Source organism: Thalassophryne amazonica, chromosome 19 (assembly GCF_902500255.1).
Source record: "Thalassophryne amazonica chromosome 19, fThaAma1.1, whole genome shotgun sequence".
Taxonomy (NCBI): Eukaryota; Metazoa; Chordata; class Actinopteri; order Batrachoidiformes; family Batrachoididae; genus Thalassophryne; species Thalassophryne amazonica.
Window position 1 is genome coordinate 13,281,980 of NC_047121.1, and position 12,730 is coordinate 13,294,709.

Below are 12,730 nucleotides of genomic sequence, written 5' to 3' on the forward strand. Positions count from 1 at the left end.
AGAGGGAACAAGCGGTTAGAAGCTGACTCGAGTGATCTTTGACTTCCTCAGCAGCTCCAACTCTCCTTCCAGCTTGGTTACAGTCAACCTCAAGTTTCTTGAAGTCTGAATTAGTTGTTTGTGCTTTTTTTCAGCCTCAGCTTTTGCCCTCTTTGCCAGTCGCTCTGCATCCAGCGTCCTCTCCTCTGCTGATTCCAGCTCAAACATCAGCTGGTCCACCGTCCTCTCCTGCTGGCTGGTCAGCAGCTCTCTGAGAATGTCATGACGCCACTGTGCTTCCAGCGCTCTGTTCTCTGCTGCTTCCAAGTTCTCTTTGAGCACCTCCACTTTCCTCAGCTGCTTCACCTCCATGTCCTTCAGCGAGTCCTCCACATGTTTCTGGATGTTTTCATGGTGTGCCTTCAGCTGCAGGTTTTCATCCTCATCTTTTTGAAGGTCTGACAAAAAGTGTTAAAGCTGCAGATTTGCAGACTTGAGCTTTTTTTTCCATTTCAGCTCTCTCATGTCTGAGCCTGAGCTCCTTTTGGTGCAGTTCTTCCTGACACCATTCCACATCCAGCTGCAGCTCCTGTTTGTGGTCCTGATCATCCTCTCTTGGCACATCCATCTGCTCTTGTTGCTCCTTCTGATCTTCACTCTTCTCTGGTGACTCCTGAATGGCTTTCTTTTCATTTTCCTCCTGCTTGTCCTCAGTCTGCTGAATCTGCTCTCTCAGGAGGCAGGTCTCACTCTCGGTCTCCATCTCGGTCTCTGTCCCTGTTCCAGCTTGGACCTCACTGTCTTTTCCTTTGTTACACACCGCTTGGTTAATTCCCTTCACTTTCATCCACAGAGATTTCACAAACATTTTAGCCATAGCTTGAAACTTAGCTGTTCAGATTTATGCCTCCTTCTCTTATGTCCTGTTTGTTAAATGTTGTTGCTTTTTGGTCACCTTAACTTTGTTTTATTTTATACTGTGTTTTGGAGTACTTCGAGGATCTCCTCAATCCCATCGTCACGTCTTCTGAAGAGGAAGCAGAGACTGGGGACTCAGAGGCGGACTCATCCATTACCCAGGCCGAAGTCACCGAGGTGGTTAGAAAGCTCCTCGGTGGCAGGGCTCCTGGGGTGGATGAAATCTGTCCTGAGTACCTTAAGTCTCTGGATGTTGTGGGACTGTCTTGGCTGACACGCCTCTGCAACATCGCGTGGCGATCAGGGACAGTGCCTCTGGATTGGCAAACCGGGGTGGTGGTCCCTCTGTTTAAGCAGGGGGACCAGAGGGTGTGTTCCAACTATAGGGGGGATCACACTCCTCAGCCTCCCCGGTAAGGTCTATTCCAGAGTACTGGAGATGAGAATTCGACCAATGGTCGAACCTCGGATTCAGGAGGAGCAGTGTGGTTTTCGTCCTGGTCGCGGCACACTGGACCAGCTCTACACGCTCCATCGGGTGCTCGAGGGTTCATGGGAGTTTGCCCAACCAGTCCACATGTGTTTTGTGGATCTGGAGAAGGCGTTCGACCATGTCCCTTGGGGCACCCTGTGGGGAGTGCTCCGGGAGTATGGAGTCCGGGGTCCTTTGTTAAGGGCTATCCGGTCCCTGTACGATCGCAGCAGGAGCTTGGTTTGCATTGCCAGTAGTAAGTCAAACCTGTTTCCAGTGCACGTTGGCCTCCGCCAGGGCTGCCCTTTGTCACCGGTTCTGTTCATTATTTTTATGGACAGAATTTCTAGGCGCAGCCAGGGTGTAGAGGGGATCTGGTTTGGGAACCACAGAATCTCGTCTCTGCTGTTTGTGGACGATGTGGTTCTGTTGGCTTCGCCAAATCAGGAAATCCATAAGTTCTAATCACCCAATTGGGTATTGAGAAGGCTTTTCATCCGTTCATCTGTCTGTCCGTCTGTCTGTGCTCAGCATAAGTCCAGTCCTGTTACTGCCACACTGTTGAAATTCATAGGGAAAATTCTTGGGACACAGACCTTGGACAAGTTCAAAGATGGATAACCTTGATGTACGTATTTTAAGATGTTAAAAAGTGACATTCTGTTTCTCCAGTTCACATCAATTTCTGTAAAAAGGTACCACTTTAAATTTATTTATTTATTTTGGGGGGGGGGGGGGGGTGTTAACATGCTGGGCTAAGTTTGTATTTCAGAACAGGAGATGCAAGAAAAGTATGAGTATGAGTACTTCTTTGAACTGGAATGCTGGAAAATGCACCATTTCAAGCATTGGATTTTGAAATTTTCCCACTCACATCCAATAGATGACACTGTTCATGGTAGTGTGAATACCAATTGCCACACATTCGCTACGTGCCGAATCACACTAAACAAACAGAATTTTCAGTTTTCAAATTGCCTTCTTTTACAAATGAAAAAAATTACATATTTACAAATACAGACGTATTTGTAAAAACCAACACACACGTTACAGTAATGTGTGTTCTATAAACCGACAAACCACTAATGACAGGAAGCTCATTTTTCCATAATGCATTTTGGCATGTGTGTCTGTAAATGCTCAAACCCTCAAATTAAAACACATAGGTGATATTTTCACTTTGGAAAAACTATAGAGTTGACATTAATTTCGATAACTTATACGGAATTAGTTTGTTTGCAATTTTAACCATAAGTCAGAACTGCCTAGCTGTGCATGTCTCCTGCGGCACGTCTGCAAAGCTGTGAAAATGAATTATCTTTTTTTTCCTTTTCTTCCTTTCTGTCTGGTAGCCAGTTCTCCTCTGCTGGCAGAGGATTGAGCTTTACCTGTCATAGCTGTCTGTCTGCTTATAAAACATGTAACAGGTAGGAACTAAAATGTATGATTTAAGGCTTTACAAACGTTTTTAACTGTTAAGCTTTATTCACTATGCCCACAAAAAGATGTTAGAAGTCTAAACGTTATTGGAACTAAATTAAGTGGAATTGGTCCGCTGATGGTTTGCAAAGTTAGCTGATAAGCTAATCAGCTAACAAAAAGGTTAGCTTTGCTAATTAGTGGTTAGCGAAGTAGAGGAACTATGCCCACCACTGGATTTCAATGACTTTGAATGTGACATGGTTGTTGGTGCCAGATGCACTGGGCTGAGAATTTCAGAAACTGCTGATCTAGTGGGATTTTCACACAGAACCATCTCTAGATTTTACAGAGAATGGCTCAAAAAAGAGAAGATATCTAGTGAGCTGCATGTGTGTGGATGAAATTGCTTTGTTAATGTTAGAGGTCAGAGGAGAATGGGTAGACCTTGTTGAATCTATGCCATGAAAAACTACTGCAGTTATGAAGTCAAAAGGGGGTCCAATCCAGTACTTGCAAGGTGTACCGTATAAAGTGGTTGGTGAGTGTATTTTGCTAACTCAAAACTTACTGGCTAACCAATCTTATACTGTATTTTGGAAGTGTTGGGTAGAGTAAAGAAAATCTACCCTCAGAAGTACAATTTCCAACAATGACTCAAGTCAATTAAAAATTCCTATTTGTGTTACTTACTCATGTAAAAGTACCTCGCTAATAATTTACTTCTGTGGAAAGCCAACAACATAAACACAGAACATGTATTATGTGACATGCAGGAACACAATGGAGATGTTCCTTCTAGCCTAAGAAAAAACAAAAACATTGTTGGCATAAAAAACAAACTAACTAACTAACAGACAGACCCACATCTACCACCGTGATCATCGCACCAAGTTCAGTCTTTACCTCAAACAAACAAATAAATAAACAACTATCTTAACTATGAATTTCCTCCTGGAGTGGAATCACATAAATGTCAAAACATCACACCACACTGCAGTAAATGTTACAGTGTGAGTGACTGAGGAACCTGCAGTCGCCTCACCCAGTGGTCTGGTGCACAGCACTGGGACAGGGAATTAAACCGGCAGCTTTTCAGCCTGTTATTCTGTGACAAGGGCGTCCTGCAACTTTCAGTGTAGTTTAGGAGTAATGTTGTCTACACATAATAACAAATGTTTAGTGCTTGAGACAAAGGGGGCATTATGTCCACTTGTTAGGGGAAACAATGAGTTACCATCTAGGAGCCCCAAACGCTCTGGAGCCATGAAGGCTGGTGTGTTTTTGATGAACAGCAAACAGTGATGTGACAGATCAGGCATAAATAAAACAGTATATATAAAATATATAAGATTACGTAATCTGATTACAAAGTTTCTGAAGTTCTAATTTGCTCCATTCTACCAACTTCAGAATCTCTCAACAGAATCAACTTTTTACTTACTTGTAGAAATTCTTGTTGACTTTCTTCTCATGTGGGAATCCCAGCATGCCGCACACCACACGAGTATTTTTGATCGTCCATCTCAGGTCGCAGATCTGCACCCAGCCATCCTTGTACTTCACCTCCACCACTCCCTCTGTAATGGGCAGCTTCTTTTTTGCTGCAGCGACTATAGGCCGGAGTCGTACCTCTTCTAGCTTGTTCTCATCCACATACGCCTGGTAGGAGCCAAAGCAAAAGTGAATGTGAACAAATCTGTTACATTCAGGTGTGAAAGCAGTTTTGAAATGAACCCAATGCTATGTGGTTACCGCCAGTAGTGTGGCAGTAACCGCATAGGAAATAACGGGGGAAAACAGTGATTTAATTATTGGTATGTAGTCCCGTCCAACAAACAAAAGGAATCCAAGGTAAAAACAGAAGTTAGTGCAGAACTCAAAACAGACTTAAGCAGTGGAAGACAGCAACAACCGGGTAACGGACAAAAGATAATAAACACTCTGACTTACATATGGCTACTAAACAAGAGGTGTCAACGAATAATCCAACAACTCAAAGCAGAACGGTGAAGTAGTTAACGTGACACAAATGAACAGATGAGCTACAGGTATGAAGTGTAACAGGTGTAGGGGAGACTGGGTAACAAGGCACGCCTACAAACACACAGAAATTGACAGACACAAAGGGACATAAATGTCAAAAGAGACCTGGAGGTGAAGTAGAACCAAAAACATCTCAAACTAAAAGGAGAACCTTACAAAACCCAAATACAAAAAGAAGAAAGGGCAGAAAACTCAAGTGGAACTCAAGGATGCAAAAGAGTGCAAAACAGGAACACAACATGACTAACAGATGTGAACACAGGACTGAAACACAATGATCATTAACAGAAAGACACAGGCAGGGGACAGACCACAACTAAATCCTTAGAGCAGTGCTTCCCAATTCTGATAATAGGGGCCCAAATTACCACACATTTTCCATTTGCCCCTGAATTACCAGAGTTCAGGGACAAATGTAGTTTAGAGAAAAATGGTTTATGGAAAAATGGAAAACGTGCAGTATTTGGGTTCCAAGGACCACAACTGGAAAACACTGCTTAGAGACTTATCTTTGGTTAAAAAAAAAAATGCAAAGTTTGATTACAGTCACACAGTAAAGCCATCATGATACTTGCATGAATTTGATCCCTGCATTGGCACGCAATCTTGTCTGCCAATGAGGAAACTTGTCATAAACTCATCTTAAACTCATTGTAAACTGTTCCAAACTGTGCATGAACTGTGCGTGGCTGCGTGCCAGTGCGCAAAGAAAATTTTGAAATGTTCAAAACTTCTGGCACACATTAAATTCATGCCACTTGCGTGAACTAGTCGTGAACATCGTGCAACCTATTTGAAAACACTGCGTGTCAATGCGTGTCAATGCGTGCAGCGTATCTGAACCTGAAATTAGATTATGATGAGATGTTACATCTGTAATAAACATAACTATACAGATACATTGTATAACTCATAGGAAGTAAATGAAAATGCAACTGTTTTACCAATCCATTACAATATATACAGTATATTGTAAATAATTACCTCTGAGACAAGATTACAAATGCTTTCTGCACCGCACAATGCACATGAGACAGCCTGTAGCTATAGATATTTCTTTGTGATTCTGGGAGTGATGAGAGTATGGTTTCATCAGCCAAGTTCTGAGAGCAAATGTGGGCGATGTGAGCATTTCTGCCTATTTCTGTCATTTGTGCCTATTTGCAAATTTACTACAAATTCCCAGAACTAAGTGATCGTGTCCCCAACCATTGTTCCATCTACACACAAAACATTTAAAGAGTCTTTTTGTTTTTTGAACACAGGTTCAGACACATGGTGCAGAGCTAATAGACACAATATATGTGAGGTGAAGTTGCACCACTCTGTGAAATACCTCCTGCACAAATATTTGCACAAATTCCAAGCTTTTTATACTCTATACTTTATCACTTCTGCACCACTGCCTGTTGTAAATGTGTTTATGGAACTCACATCAATAACATTTGAGTCCACAAAGCCAGGAATCCTCTCGTCTTTGCAAATAACCCCGGCGTCTTCTTCATGAGTGCAGTCACTGTTGCCCCAACCACGTGACTTACAGAATTCAATGCTCTTCTCACCTCCATTACACAGCACATTGTCCAGCCAGATTTTCCCTGCACAGGCAGCAGACTGTCAGTATCAGGCACCGGCATTTCATGGAAAATCAGGAGAAACACGTCTAGGACCAGTGTGCATGATTTACATCATCTAAAAAAGTAAATATCCATGTACACAAGTTTCTGTTGTTACCAAAGTTTAATATAATTCTGTCAAATTGGACATAAAATTAAAAACATATAACTTATTGTGTGTGTGTATATATATATATATATATATATATATATATTATATATACTTTATTGGTAATTGACTGCATGAGATGTAATTATCAGATGCTAAATCAAAATGTCAACTAAGTAATTATGGGATTAAAATGTCAAAAATGTTGACCAATTACAAGATTAAAAAGCAATCATTGTGATTTCAAGAGTCAGAATTATCACATACTACACTCAACAAAAATATAAACGCAACACTTTTGGTTTTGCTCCCATTTTGTATGAGATGAACTCAAAGAGCTAAAACATTTTCCACATACACAATATCACCATTTCCCTCAAATATTGTTCACAAACCAGTCTAAATCTGTGATAGTGAGCACTTCTCCTTTGCTGAGATAATCCATCCCACCTCACAGGTGTGCCATATCAAGATGCTGATTAGACACCATGATTAGTGCACAGGTGTGCCTTAGACTGCCCACAATAAAAGGCCACTCTGAAAGGTGCAGTTTTATCACACAGCACAATGCCACAGATGTTGCAAGATTTGAGGGAGCGTGCAGTTGGCATGCTGACAGCAGGAATGTCAACCAGAGCTGTTGCTCGTGTATTGAATGTTCATTTCTCTACCATAAGCCGTCTCCAAAGGCGTTTCAGAGAATTTGGCAGTACATCCAAGCAGCCTCACAACCGCAGACCACGTGTAACCACACCAGCCCAGGACCTCCACATCCAGCATGTTCACCTCCAAGATCGTCTGAGACCAGCCACTCGGACAGCTGCTGAAACAATCGGTTTGCATAACCAAAGAATTTCTGCACAAGCTGTCAGAAACCATCTCAGGGAAGCTCATCTGCATGCTCGTTGTCCTCATCGGGGTCTCGACCTGACTCCAGTTCGTCGTCGTAACCGACTTGAGTGGGCAAATGCTCACATTCGCTGGCGTTTGGCACGTTGGAGAGGTGTTCTCTTGACGGATGAATCCCGGTTCACACTGTCCAGGGCAGATGGCAGACAGCGTGTATGGCGTCGTGTGGGTGAGCGGTTTTCTGATGTCAGTGTTGTTGATCGAGTGGTCCATGGTGGCGGTGGGGTTATGGTATGGGCAGGCGTCTGTTATGGACGAAGAACACAGGTGCATTTCATTGATGGCATTTTGAATGCACAGAGATACCGTGACGAGATCCTGAGGCCCATTGTTGTGCCAATCCAAGAACATCACCTCATGTTGCAGCAGGATAATGCACGGCCCCATGTTGCAAGGATCTGTACACAATTCTTGGAAGCTGAAAATGTCCCAGTTCTTGCATGGCCGGCATACTCACCGGACATGTCACCCATTGAGCATGTTTGGGATGCTCTGGACCGGCGTATACGACAGCGTGTACCAGTTCCTGCCAATATCCAGCAACTTCGCACAGCCATTGAAGAGGAGTGGACATTCCACAGGCCACAATTGACAACCTGATGAACTCTATGCGAAGGAGATGTGTTGCACTGCATGAGGCAAATGGTGGTCACACCAGATACTGACTGGTATCCCCCCCCAATAAAACAAAACTGCACCTTTCAGAGTGGCCTTTTATTGTGGACAGTCTAAGGCACACCTGTGCACTAATCACGGTGTCTAATCAGCATCTTGGTATGGCACACCTGTGAGGTGGGATGGATTATCTCAGCAAAGGAGAAGTGCTCAGTATCACAGATTTAGACTGGTTTGTGAACAATATTTGAGGGAAATGGTGATATTGTGTATGTGGAAAAAGTTTTAGATCTTTGAGTTCATCTCATACAAAATGGGAGCAAAACCAGGAGTGTTGCATTTATATTTTTGTTGAGTGTATATATGGCTCAAAATAGTCTCTTCCATCATTAATTCCAAAAATACCTGGCAATGCATATAGCCAAGTATTGAGTCTGTAAGTGTTTGCAGTTACTCCTACCTTGGCCGTTGCCATATTTGGCGCTGTGAGTCCAACCTGTGGCTGACACAAAGCCCAGCTGGCGGCAGAGCACGTTGGCATTAGCCAGGGAGAAATCATCATCGCAGATGGTTCCCCACTCACCCTTGTAGTAGATCTCTATCCGCCCCTCATTGTGTTTTCGAGGGTATCCAGATAGTCTAAACCTTAGGCGTTCGGCTTGTGGTCGGTGGGATGAGGATGGTGTGGGTGTGGCTGCATTTGATGGTGTCGTCTGGGCTAAACAGCGAGACGTCCACACCCAAATCAGAAGGCTCAGTACTAACTGGTGCCTGGGTCTTGACTTCTCCATGACAAGAGCTGCACATAGGGGAAAAAAGGCAATAGCAAGACAATTCCAAGGAAAGCCGGCATAAAAATATATTGCTCACACTGGTGTAAAGTTCTTAATAAACACAGAACTGAAAGAAAGCTAAAAGTTATTGTGTGATGTTTTGCCTCCATCTCGTCCCTTGAGAAGCATATTTGAGAAATGGTCAGGTACCCTCTTATATTTCAGGTCTTTTAAAACCTTATGTACTTTCCTTGTTTCTTGTCATGCTCCATTACTTTGGAACAATGTGTCAGCGAAATAAGACGGGGCGGTTTTATTCTGATCAGATAAGCTCATGCCACAGATCCAGTCTGGATCTGGCATGATGTCAGTGTTCCCGCTATCTATTGCAGCTGGGTGATACATGGGTATTCCCTGGGCCTTTTCCAGTTGTTGGGATAGTCAATACCATAGCACCTGTGCACTGGATCATGCACAAGGAAGCACACCACATAGCTGATGTTCCCTCATGATGATCCAAGTAGTTCACCTCATCTGAGTCTCCCTAAGTAACCAATGGATTGACACAAAATCTTTCCTGTGGTACAGGAGGATCCTCCGGAGACATCTGCTGCCAGCGACATCCAAGAAGTCTTCAGTTTAATGTTGACTTCTCACAACCACACAGTAAAACTGGAAGCATCAGGACCATAAAGTTTCTACTGAGCCAGACTTTATATTTAACCTTTTATGACGTCCCCTATTTACGGGCTATTCTAACACCTACCATTCATCAATACCCCCCTGGATGACATTGATTTGATTTTCAATGAACTTAAAATTCATGTCATTGGGTCCTTGGAACATTTCTCTTCCACCTGTAATCTTACAGCACAGGGACACCCAGTCCACAAGGATATTAAAATTGTTTTAATGCTTCTAATGATTCTACCACTTTTTGTACTTTTTTCTCTTGTAACAAGTTTCATCCTTTTCTAAACACTATCCCCCCCCACCCACCCCCATACACACATACTTTCTTCAACCCATCTTGTGATTTTGAGCTACTGTATATTTAAATAAGCTTAATTCAACTAGACAATAATGTGCAAGCAAGCAAGAAAATTTTAAATACAGAACGGACTCTGCCGCTGGAGCAGGCCAACTGAATGGCATGATGGATGATCCCTGTCTGTGAACTGGACTCCTGCATGGACATCTCATCAAATTCATCATTTGTTGAGTTATGTTCTGTTTTGTGAACCACTGCAAAATCTTGTAACTGGTAAACTGGCCTAACCGGTGGGTCACCCCTTGAGTCTGGTCTGCTTGAGGTTTCTTCCTTAATATCATCTCCTGTGTGCTTGCTCTAGAGGTTGGTAAGGTTAGACCTTAGTTGTGTGAAGCGCCTTGAGGCAGCTTTGTTGTGATTTGATGATATATATAAACTAATTAAATTGAATTGAAATTAAATACTGGACAAGCAAATTATATAATATTTAACATATTCTGTGAAACCTACATTTCTCTTCCACCAAGATAATAAGTTTTAAGAAAAGTTTAATAAATGAATACAACAAGGCGATTGATCACTTGACAAATTAGATGATGGCCACAGCAATAGCAATGGCTTTCTACATAATTGATGTGTAACGGTAATTTCCTGAACAGGTTTTGAATGTCATTAGACAGAAAGAAAAATTTCAGGCAATGTTACACCATCGCAGATAGCTGGACCCTATCCCAGCATGCATTAGGCAAGAGCCAGAGCACACCCTGGGCAGGTTGAGTACAGGTATGCTATTGATAATCTGACTGATTTCTTCTCAGAGTTGAGCTTTTAGCTGGAGGGCAGCTGCTCCTGCAGACACAAATCCAGCAGTGTGGTATATTTGTGCAGAGACCACAAAGTGAAGTTGTTTTTTTTTTTTTGTTTTTTTTTCCAAAAACATGTCTGACAGACTGACTGCAGTGTCTGAGTCTCATTCCACAGCGGAGAGAAGGACGCAGTCCGACACACGTAGTCACACAAAACTTTGGTTGGCACAGGCTTGAAGGTGGAGCTACTTCTTCCATGTAAAGCCACATGGTGAGAACATTTTGTGCTGATATTCTGTGTGGCCTCACTGTGCTCTCTGAACACTTTTGATTAAGCTGACTGGATTCCGTGTTTGAGAGACATTCCAGTTATCTCAGCAGTTAATGTCTCTGAGTCCTCGGCATTTGAGATCAAAGAGACATGCGGTAAGAGCTTTCAGAGTCATGAGGTATCTGGAGAGGGATGCTAATAGCTTTAAAGGACATATTGAAGATCAAAGTCTTCAGAGTCCCGGTGACGATGACCTTGAAAGGTCAAACTCAAGATCCTAACTGTTTGGAGCCAAGTCTTCCAGGCTTTTAACCTCTAGGGTCGGGTTTTGTCGGTGAACACATCACCGAACTCAAGACAAATGCATGTAATTTGGACACTTCTCAAAGGGGTCAGACTCGTCAATAAATACACTTTAATGTACAGTGGTTCATTTCAGGTCAGCTTGGTGTATAAATCTCACCATTCCAGGCAATGATAGCTGTTAGCTGGCTGATAGAAGCAAGTTAGAGACAAAACAAAACCAGCTGACTTCAATAGACAAGCAATACGGCCCGAGTGAGTTTTCACCAAGCGGCCAGTCATGGAAGTACAATTTCAATTTATTTTCATTTATATAGCGCCAAATCACAGCACAGCTGCCTCAAGGTGCTTTACACAAGTAAGGTCTAACCTTACCAACCCCTAGAGCAAGCACACAGGTGACAATACTAAGGAAAATCTCCTCTGATGATTTGAGGAAGAAACCTCAAGCAGACCAGACTTGTTTGGGCCATGCTACCAAAACAGTTGACAATACAAATATACAGGTGCTGGTCATATAATTATAATATCATGAAAAAGTTGATGTATTTCAGTAATTCCATTCCAAAAGTGAAACTTGTATAATATATACATTCATTCCACACAGACTGATATACTAAAAAGGAGTGATCACACCTTGGAAAGCTGTTGCACCAAGTAGACTGACATGAATCATGGCTCCAACATGAGAGATGTCAATTGAAAAAAGGAGAGGATTATCAAACTCTTAAAAGAGGGTAAATCATCACGCAATGTTGCAAAAGATGTTGGTTGTTCACAGTCAGCTGTGTCTAAACTCTGGACCAAATACAAACAACATGGGAAGGTTGTTAAAGGCAAACATACTGGTAGACCAAGGAAGACATCAAAGTGTCAAGACAGAAACTTAAAGCAATATGTCTCAAAAATCGAAAATGCACAACAAAACAAATGAGGAACGAATGGGAGGAAACTGGAGTCAACGTCTGTGACCGAACTGTAAGAAACCGCCTAAAGGAAATGGGATTTACATACAGAAAAGCTAAACAAAAGCCATCATTAACACCTAAACAGAAAAAAACAAGGTTACAATGGGCTAAGGAAAAGCAATCGTGGACTGTGGATGACTGGATGAAAGTCATATTCAGTGATGAATCTCGAATCTGCATTGGGCAACGTGATGATGCTGAAACTTTTGTTTGGTGCTGTTCCAATGAGATTTATAAAGATGACTGCCTGAAGAGAACATGTAAATTTCCACAGTCATTGATGATATGGGGCTGCATGTCAGGTAAAGGCACTGGGGAGATGGCTGTGATTACATCATCAATAAATGCACAAGTTTACGTTGACATTTTGGACACTTTTCTTATCCCATCAATTGAAAGGATGTTTGGGGATGATGAAATCATTTTTCAAGATGATAATGCATCTTGCCATAGAGCAAAAACTGTGAAAACATTCCTTGCAAAAAAACACATAGGGTCAATGTCATGGCCTGCAAATAGTCCGGATCTTAATCCA

The 12,730-nt window shown here is 42.3% G+C and overlaps 1 protein-coding gene across 2 annotated transcripts in view; it reads right to left on the minus strand.

The window, feature by feature from the left end:
- loxl3b (lysyl oxidase-like 3b) overlaps positions 1-12,730 on the minus strand; it is an 84,384-nt gene that overhangs the window by 61,510 nt on the left and 10,144 nt on the right. For both annotated transcript variants that reach the window (XM_034160023.1, XM_034160024.1), the window contains exons 2-4: positions 8,544-8,882; positions 6,269-6,432; positions 4,233-4,450 (exon numbers count right to left, since the gene is read on the minus strand). In XM_034160023.1, the coding sequence (XP_034015914.1) occupies positions 4,233-4,450; positions 6,269-6,432; positions 8,544-8,874 (713 nt within the window). In that variant the 5' untranslated portion in view covers positions 8,875-8,882. The remainder of the gene's footprint in view (positions 1-4,232; positions 4,451-6,268; positions 6,433-8,543; positions 8,883-12,730) is intronic.